Raw genomic sequence first — 10496 nt, 5'->3', positions numbered from 1 at the left:
TGCTTGTTAGATTTCCTAGGAACTATTACATGCTTCGACTCGATAAGGCTAGGCCACTTTATGACCTTTTTAGTGAAAGAAAAAGTGTCAAAAACGAGTAAAATCCGTAAATTAACAAGGAAATTCACTTAACCCTCATTTTGTCCATTTTTGAAAATGATAAAATCAACCTTGGAATTCGAATATATGCTTGTTAGATTTCATAGGAACTATTACATGCTTCGATTCGATAAGGCTAGGCCACTTTATGACCTTTTTAGTGAAAAAAAAAGGTCAAAAACGAGTAAAATCCATAAATTAACAAGGAAATTCACTTAACCCCCATTTTGACCTTTTTAAAAAATTCTGAAATAAACCATGGATGTCGTAGATATGCTTGTTAGATTTCCTAGGAACTATTACATGCTTCGATTCGATAAGGCTAGGCCACTTTATGACCTTTTTAGTGAAAGAAAAAGTGTCAAAAACGAGTAAAATCCGTAAATTAACAAGGAAATTCACTTAACCCTCATTTTGTCCATTTTTGAAAATGATAAAATCAACCTTGGAATTCGAATATATGCTTGTTAGATTTCATAGGAACTATTACATGCTTCGATTCGATAAGGCTAGGCCACTTTATGACCTTTTTAGTGAAAAAAAAAGGTCAAAAACGAGTAAAATCCATAAATTAACAAGGAAATTCACTTAACCCCCATTTTGACCTTTTTAAAAAATTCTGAAATAAACCATGGATGTCGTAGATATGCTTGTTAGATTTCCTAGGAATTATTACATGCTTCGATTCGATAAGGCTAGGCCACTTTATGACCTTTTTAGTGAAAGAAAAAGGATCAAAAACGAGTAAAATCCGTAAATTAACAAGGAAATTCACTTAACCCTCATTTTGTCCATTTTTGAAAATGATAAAATCAACCTTGGAATTCGAATATATGCTTGTTAGATTTCATAGGAACTATTACATGCTTCGATTCGATAAGGCTAGGCCACTTTATGACCTTTTTAGTGAAAGAAAAAGGGTCAAAAATGAGTAAAATCCGTATATTAACAAGGAAATTCACTTAACCCCCATTTTGGCCTTTTTAAAAAAATTTAAAATAAACCATGGATGTCGTAGATATGCTTGTTAGATTTCCTAAGAACTATTACATGCTTCGATTCGATAAGGCTAGGCCACTTTATGGCCTTTTTAGCGAAAGAAAAAGGGTCAAAAACGAGTAAAATCCGTAAATTAACAAGGAAATTCACTTAACCCTCATTTTGTCCATTTTCGAAAATGATAAAATCAACCTTGGAATTCGAATATATGCTTGTTAGATTTCATAGGAACTATTACATGCTTCGATTCGATAAGGCTAGGCCACTTTATGACCTTTTTAGTGAAAGAAAAAGGGTCAAAAATGAGTAAAATCCGTATATTAACAAGGAAATTCACTTAACCCCCATTTTGGCCTTTTTAAAAAATTCTAAAATAAACCATGGATGTCGTAGATATGCTTGTTAGATTTCCTAGGAACTATTACATGCTTCGATTCGATAAGGCTAGGCCACTTTATGACCTTTTTAGTGAAAGAAAAAGGTCAAAAACGAGTAAAATCCATAAATTAACAAGGAAATTCACTTAACCCCCATTTTGGCCTTTTTAAAAAATTCTAAAATAAACCATGGATGTCGTAGATATGGTTGTTAGATTTTCTAGGAACTATTACATGCTTCGATTCGATAAGGCTAGGCCACTTTATGACCTTTTTAGTGAAAGAAAAGGGTCAAAAACGAGTAAAATCCGTAAATTAACAAGGAAATTCACTTAACCCTCATTTTGTCCATTTTCGAAAATGATAAAATCAACCTTGGAATTCGAATATATGGTTGTTAGATTTCATAGGAACTATTACATGCTTCGATTCGATAGGGCTAGGCCACTTTATGACCTTTTTAGTGAAAGAAAAAAGGTCAAAAATGAGTAAAATCCGTATATTAACAAAGAAATTCAATTAACCCCCATTTTGGCCTTTTTAAAAAATTCTAAAATAAACCATGGATGTCGTAGATATGCTTGTTAGATTTCCTAGGAACTATTACATGCTTCGATTCGATAAGGCTAGGCCACTTTATGACCTTTTTAGTGAAAGAAAAAGGGTCAAAAACGAGTAAAATCCGTAAATTAACAAGGAAATTCACTTAACCCCCATTTTGGCCGTTTTTAAAAATTCTAAAATAAACCATGGATGTCGTAGATATGCTTGTTAGATTTCCTAGGAACTATTACATGCTTCGACTCGATAAGGCTAGGCCACTTTATGACCTTTTTAGTGAAAGAAAAAGTGTCAAAAACGAGTAAAATCCGTAAATTAACAATGAAATTCACTTAACCCTCATTTTGTCCATTTTTGAAAATGATAAAATCAACTTTGGAATTCGAATATATGCTTGTTAGATTTCATAGGAACTATTACATGCTTCGATTCGATAAGGCTAGGCCACTTTATGACCTTTTTAGTGAAAAAAAAAGGTCAAAAACGAGTAAAATCCATAAATTAACAAGGAAATTCACTTAACCCCCATTTTGACCTTTTTAAAAAATTCTGAAATAAACCATGGATGTCGTAGATATGCTTGTTAGATTTCCTAGGAACTATTACATGCTTCGATTCGATAAGGCTAGGCCACTTTATGACCTTTTTAGTGAAAGAAAAAGTGTCAAAAACGAGTAAAATCCGTAAATTAACAAGGAAATTCACTTAACCCTCATTTTGTCCATTTTTGAAAATGATAAAATCAACCTTGGAATTCGAATATATGCTTGTTAGATTTCATAGGAACTATTACATGCTTCGATTCGATAAGGCTAGGCCACTTTATGACCTTTTTAGTGAAAAAAAAAGGTCAAAAACGAGTAAAATCCATAAATTAACACGGAAATTCACTTAACCCCCATTTTGACCTTTTTAAAAAATTCTGAAATAAACCATGGATGTCGTAGATATGCTTGTTAGATTTCCTAGGAACTATTACATGCTTCGATTCGATAAGGCTAGGCCACTTTATGACCTTTTTAGTGAAAGAAAAAGGGTCAAAAACGAGTAAAATCCGTAAATTAACAAGGAAATTCACTTAACCCTCATTTTGTCCATTTTTGAAAATGATAAAATCAACCTTGGAATTCGAATATATGCTTGTTAGATTTCATAGGAACTATTACATGCTTCGATTCGATAAGGCTAGGCCACTTTATGACCTTTTTAGTGAAAGAAAAAGGGTCAAAAATGAGTAAAATCCGTATATTAACAAGGAAATTCACTTAACCCCCATTTTGGCCTTTTTAAAAAAATTTAAAATAAACCATGGATGTCGTAGATATGCTTGTTAGATTTCCTAAGAACTATTACATGCTTCGATTCGATAAGGCTAGGCCACTTTATGGCCTTTTTAGCGAAAGAAAAAGGGTCAAAAACGAGTAAAATCCGTAAATTAACAAGGAAATTCACTTAACCCTCATTTTGTCCATTTTCGAAAATGATAAAATCAACCTTGGAATTCGAATATATGCTTGTTAGATTTCATAGGAACTATTACATGCTTCGATTCGATAAGGCTAGGCCACTTTATGACCTTTTTAGTGAAAGAAAAAGGGTCAAAAATGAGTAAAATCCGTATATTAACAAGGAAATTCACTTAACCCCCATTTTGGCCTGTTTAAAAAATTCTAAAATAAACCATGGATGTCGTAGATATGCTTGTTAGATTTCCTAGGAACTATTACATGCTTCGATTCGATAAGGCTAGGCCACTTTATGACCTTTTTAGTGAAAGAAAAAGGGTCAAAAACGAGTAAAATCCGTAAATTTACAAGGAAATTCACTTAACCCCCATTTTGGCCGTTTTTAAAAATTCTAAAATAAACTATGGATGTCGTAGATATGCTTGTTAGATTTCCAAGGAACTATTACATGCTTCGACTCGATAAGGCTAGGCCACTTTATGACCTTTTTAGTGAAAGAAAAAGGGTCAAAAACGAGTAAAATCCGTAAATTAACAAGGAAATTCACCTAACCCTCATTTTGTCCATTTTTGAAAATGATAAAATCAACCTTGGAATTCGAATATATGCTTGTTAGATTTCATAGGAACTATTTCATGCTTCGATTCGATAAGGCTAGGCCACTTTATGACCTTTTTAGTGAAAGAAAAAGGTTAAAAACGAGTAAAATCCATAAATTAACAAGGATATTCACTTAACCCCCATTTTGGCCTTTTTAAAAAATTCTGAAATAAACCATGGATGTCGTAGATATGCTTGTTAGATTTCCTAGGAACTATTACATGCTTCGATTCGATAAGGCTAGGCCACTTTATGACCTTTTTAGTGAAAGAAAAAGGTCAAAAACGAGTAAAATCCATAAATTAACAAGGAAATTCACTTAACCCCCATTTTGGCCTTTTTAAAAAATTCTAAAATAAACCATGGATGTCGTAGATATGCTTGTTAGATTTTCTAGGAACTATTACATGCTTCGATTCGATAAGGCTAGGCCACTTTATGACATTTTTAGTGAAAGAAAAAGGGTCAAAAACGAGTAAAATCCGTAAATTAACAAGGAAATTCACTTAACCCTCATTTTGTCCATTTTCGAAAATGATAAAATCAACCTTGGAATTCGAATATATGGTTGTTAGATTTCATAGAAACTATTACATGCTTCGATTCGATAAGGCTAGGCCACTTTATGACCTTTTTAGTGAAAGAAAAAAGGTCAAAAATGAGTAAAATCCGTATATTAACAAGGAAATTCAATTAACCCCCATTTTGGCCTTTTTAAAAAATTCTAAAATAAACCATGGATGTCGTAGATATGCTTGTTAGATTTCCTAGGAACTATTACTTGCTTCGATTCGATAAGGCTAGGCCACTTTATGACCTTTTTAGTGAAAGAAAAAGGGTCAAAAACGAGTAAAATCCGTAAATTAACAAGGAAATTCACTTAACCCCCATTTTGGCCGTTTTTAAAAATTCTAAAATAAACCATGGATGTCGTAGATATGCTTGTTAGATTTCCTAGGAACTATTACATGCTTCGACTCGATAAGGCTAGGCCACTTTATGACCTTTTTAGTGAAAGAAAAAGTGTCAAAAACGAGTAAAATCCGTAAATTAACAAGGAAATTCACTTAACCCTCATTTTGTCCATTTTTGAAAATGATAAAATCAACCTTGGAATTCGAATATATGCTTGTTAGATTTCATAGGAACTATTACATGCTTCGATTCGATAAGGCTAGGCCACTTTATGACCTTTTTAGTGAAAAAAAAAGGTCAAAAACGAGTAAAATCCATAAATTAACAAGGAAATTCACTTAACCCCCATTTTGACCTTTTTAAAAAATTCTGAAATAAACCATGGATGTCGTAGATATGCTTGTTAGATTTCCTAGGAACTATTACATGCTTCGATTCGATAAGGCTAGGCCACTTTATGACCTTTTTAGTGAAAGAAAAAGGTCAAAAACGAGTAAAATCCATAAATTAACAAGGAAATTCACTTAACCCCCATTTTGGCCTTTTTAAAAAATTCTGAAATAAACCATGGATGTCGTAGATATGCTTGTTAGATTTCCTAGGAACTATTACATGCTTCGATTCGATAAGGCTAGGCCACTTTATGACCTTTTTAGTGAAAGAAAAAGGTTAAAAACGAGTAAAATCCATAAATTAACAAGGAAATTTGTAACGCCCCATTTTTATTCTAATATTTTAGTAGATGTGTGAATATTTTATATATGACTTTAATTGCTATATAAATGATTTTATGTGAAATATATGTTTTATATGATTTTTATATGAAATATGTTATGATGCAATTTTATTATATGAATATTGGGGTTGTGTATTATTTAAATGAATGTTGTTATTATTTGATAGAAATAATATGAGAAATAGAAATATTATAGAAATAGTATTTATTTTTGGTTAATGGAAATTAAGTGGAAATTAATAGAAATTAAGGGAGTTGGGTGAGAAAAGAAAAGAGAGATATTTTTGAAGTAAAAAGAAAGAAAAAGGGAGAGAAACATTTTCACGTGAAAACATTAGAAGAAAACCTGCTTTTGGAGAAAAAACCTAGAAGAGGCAAAGAGAGAGCTAGGAAGGAATCGATTGCGGTAGCTTGTCGTTTGGTGTTGCTGAATTAAGGTAAGGGTGGGATTCCTTTCAATAATCTTGATATATAATTTGAAAATTGATGAAATTGTTGTTCTTGAGTTTAGGGTTTGAGAGGTTATGTTAGATGATAATTTATGATAAAACATGTTGTTTAATTGTATGAATATAGGTTGTTTTACCCCTATGATGTATACTAAACCTGTAAACATTGTTCTAATTCATTTTGGGTGATTGGGGGATCAAAAATTGGGTTTTTGGAGTGAAAACTGGTCTTTCCCGTAAGCTGTGAATGTCCAAAATCGGGCCCCGAACTGCCAAAATCGGGCCCCGAATTCTGAGCTGATTTTTCAGCTTTGGTTCGACAAAAATCGGGCCCCGAACTGCCGAAATCGGGCCCCGATTTCCTGTCAGTCAAAACTGGAAAACACTCACTTTTTCGCCCGTTTCTGTTTTGAATTAGCTTTCGGTGTAAACATAAAAGTTGTAGATAATTGAGTTAGCTTTCTAATGGCCTTGGTTTGGAGTGGAAAAGAATTGTAGATTTTGAGTTATGATAAAAATAGTCCAAGTGGGTCTTTAGCAAAATTTAAGAAAACTTAGCATAACTAATCCCAAGTTAGTCCAAAACCTTATGGTTGGTTTCCCAACTTCAAACTTAAGTGTTAGGGCTTTAGTTGAGGTGTTTTATGGATATTTGACTTATGTTCTATTGATCAAAACTTAATTGCTTTTGGGGGATGTTTTAGACTTGAGCTGAATGTAATTGATTTATAAATATATGTTATGTTGTTGATTCCGTTGTTGGCGTTGTTGTATCATCTAATGTCAAAGTTGGGGAGTGTGTCATAATTGTTTTAGGCACATATGTTGTTGTTGTAGTCGCTGTTGAAGTTGTATGTTGATATACACAAGTTGAGTCCATTTGCATACTCACATCTGTTGGGGGCTTATGCCCTGGAATGTTCATCATTCAACCCGTTGGGGGCTTATGCCCTGGAATGTTTATCATTCACCTGTTGGGGGCTTATGCCCTGGGATGCTTTAACCATCCAAATTGTTGGGGGCTTATGCCCTGGAATGCTTAGCATTCAACGCGCGTAGATTGGTACCACCTGCATGATGCATAGTTGTTGTTGTCGTAGCATTGTTGAGTAGTTGTTGTTGTCGTAGCATTGTTGAGTCGTTGTTGTTGTCGTAGCATTGTTGAGTCGTTGTTGTCGTTGTAGCATTGTCGAGTTGTCGGTGTCGTTGTGGATAATGTTGTTGTTGTTGTTGTTGTACCTTGTTGCTGAAATTAATTATGTTGTTGCTTATGTATTTATTTATATACTTTATTAATGATGCATGTTGTGATATGTTGTTGTTTTCATTAATTCGATGAATTATATATTATTATTATTGGATAAGTTTCTCACCCCTTCTGCGTATATGTTGCCTCGACCGTGGGTAATGTGCAGGTAATGATGGCTTGTAGGTTGATTGGCTCAAGTGTCTAGGGCTCTGATACATATTAGGATGGGGATCGTCGCGAGTGTCTTCTCATTTCTTTTATGTATCACATATTTTGGAAAGGACTTGCTATCAGAATAAAGTTGAATTATGTTGTGGCCTTTGTGCCAAGATTTTTATTGATGTTGAATTTGGTTAAATTTATATTTTAAAGAATTATTCCGCTGCAGTTTGTAAGATAATTTAAATGTTGGTATTTAAATAAATAGATATTTCCTATTTATGAAATTTTGATTAGCAGTGTGACACTCCGTTGTGTGGTTACTCTGATTAAATTAACTAATATTACGCTGTTGGGAGAACGGGGTGTTACAATTGGTATCAGAGCAGGTCGGTCCGTCCGGCCAATTAGTAGAGTCGTGTCGAGCCATGTAGAGTTGTTTGACAATTTATATTGTCTCAGTTGTGCTGATTTTTGTTGTTATGTAGATTAGAGCGCTGGAGGCTGCGAATATTATCTGTTACAAGAGAAATAGAATGGCTGGAAGAAACGATGCTGCGGTGGCTGCTGCATTGGAAGCTGTGGCCCAAGCTATAGGACAACAACAGAATGCTGGTGCTGGTGTTAATGCTGATGTAAGAATGTTGGAGGCCTTTCTGAGGAATCATCCTCCTACTTTCAAAGGAAGGTACGACCCTGACGGAGCACAGACATGGCTCAAAGAGGTTGAAAGAGTTTTCAGGGTTATGCAATGCACTGATGACCAGAAGGTGCGTTTTGGTACGCACATGCTAGCTGAGGAAGCTGATGACTGGTGGGTGAGTCTCTTACCTGAATTAGAGCAAGGTGATGCAGCTGTGACTTGGGCCGTGTTTAGGATTGAGTTCCTAAACAGATATTTCCCTGAGGATGTTCGCGGAAGAAAAGAGATTGAGTTCCTTGAGCTGAAGCAAGGAAACATGTCGGTGACAGAGTATGCAGCCAAGTTTGTGGAGCTGGCTCAGTTCTATCCACACTATACTGGAGACAATGCTGAATTTTCTAAGTGCATAAAGTTTGAGAATGGTTTGCGTGCTGATATTAAGCGAGCCATTGGTTATCAGCAGATCCGTGACTTTTCTGCTTTGGTGAGCAGATGCAGAATCTATGAAGATGATACCAAAGCTCACTACAAGGTGATGAGTGACCGTAGGGGTAAGGGACAGCAGAGTCGTCCGAAGCCTTACAGTGCCCCTGCTGACAAGGGCAAACAGAGGATGCCTGAGGAAAGGAGACCCAAAGGAAGAAATGTTCAAGCTGAGATAGTTTGTTACAAGTGTGGTGAGAAAGGCCACAAGAGTAATGCATGTACTCAACAGGATGAGAAGAAGTGTCATCGTTGTGGCAAGAAAGGACATATGATGGCTGAGTGCAAGCGCGGTGACATGGTTTGTTTCAATTGTGGTGAAGAGGGTCACATTAGTTCTCAGTGCAAGAATCCTAAGAAGACTCAGACTAGTGGAAAAGTGTTTGCATTGGCCGGTACACAAACGGCTAATGAAGATCGACTTATCAGAGGTACTTGTTTCTTTAATGGTACTCCTTTAATTGCTATTATTGATACTGGTGCTACACATTGTTTCATTGCTGTTGATTGTGCAAATAAGTTGGGTCTAGTTATGTCAAGTATGCCTGTGGAAATGGTTGTTGAAACTCCAGCTAAGGGTTCAGTAATCACTTCTCTCGTTTGTCAGAGTTGTCCTATATCCATGTATGGTAGGGATTTTGAAGTTGATATGGTATGTTTGCCGTTGACGGGTATGGATGTGATTCTTGGTATGAACTGGTTGGAATACAACCATGTGCATATTAATTGTTTTAGGAAGACGGTGTACTTTTCTTCTGCTGAAGAAGAGGGTGGAGCAGAATTTTTATCTACCAAGCAACTGAAGCAGTTAGAACATGATGGAGACTTGATGTTTTCCTTGATGGCGTATCTGTCTGTAGAGAACCAGTCGATAATTGATAAATTGCCCGTTGTGAATGAATTTCCTGAAGTTTTCCCTGATGAGATTCCAGATGTGCCACCAGAAAGGGAGGTTGAATTTTCGATCGATCTTGTGCCGGGTACGAAGCCTGTGTCGATGGCTCCTTACCGTATGTCAGCCTCCGAGTTGGTAGAATTGAAGAAGCAGTTGGAAGAATTGCTTGATAAGAAGTTTGTAAGACCGAGTGTCTCACCTTGGGGAGCGTCGGTATTGTTGGTGAAGAAGAAGGATGGTAGCATGAGATTGTGCATAGATTACCGTCAGTTGAATAAAGTGACGATAAAGAATAGGTATCCACTTCCGAGAATTGATGACTTGATGGATCAATTAGTGGGTGCACGTGTGTTTAGTAAAATTGATTTGAGGTCAGGTTACCATCAGATTAAGGTGAAGGATGAAGATATGCAAAAGACGGCATTTAGGACACGGTATGGACACTATGAATATAAAGTGATGCCTTTCGGTGTTACTAATGCGCTTGGAGTGTTCATGGAGTATATGAACAGAATTTTTCATGCTTTTCTAGATAAATTTGTTGTTGTGTTTATTGACGATATTTAGATTTATTCTAAGACTGAAGAAGAGCATGCAGAACATTTGAAGATTGTTTTACAGGTGCTGAAAGAAAAGAAATTGTATGCAAAACTATCAAAGTGCGAGTTCTGGTTAAGTGAAGTAAGTTTTCTTGGCCATATTATTTCTGGTAGTGGTATTGCAGTGGACCCGTCGAAAGTAGAAGCGATATCGCAATGGGAGACTCCTAAGTCAGTTACGGAGATCAGAAGTTTTCTTGGTTTGGCTGGTTATTACAGAAGATTTATCGAAGGATTTTCAAAGTTGGCACTTCCATTGACTCAGT

The 10496-nt window shown here is 35.4% G+C and overlaps 1 protein-coding gene across 1 annotated transcript; it reads left to right on the top strand.

The window, feature by feature from the left end:
- The first annotated feature begins 6990 nt into the window (after positions 1-6990).
- LOC146897854 (uncharacterized) lies at positions 6991-10198 on the top strand. Its single transcript, XM_085736480.1, has 2 exons — positions 6991-9869; positions 10164-10198. The coding sequence occupies exons 1-2, from the start codon at positions 8147-8149 to the stop codon at positions 10196-10198; spliced, it is 1758 nt and encodes a 585-aa protein (XP_085592606.1). The 5' UTR covers positions 6991-8146.
- The last annotated feature ends 298 nt before the right edge of the window (positions 10199-10496 follow it).

Source organism: Medicago sativa, chromosome 8, assembly GCF_051527215.1.
Source record: "Medicago sativa cultivar Bolivia chromosome 8, Bolivia_mono, whole genome shotgun sequence".
Lineage (NCBI taxonomy): Eukaryota > Viridiplantae > Streptophyta > Magnoliopsida > Fabales > Fabaceae > Medicago > Medicago sativa.
The sequence above is the reverse complement of the archived record's forward strand: the minus strand, read 5'-3'. Positions and strand labels throughout refer to the sequence as shown.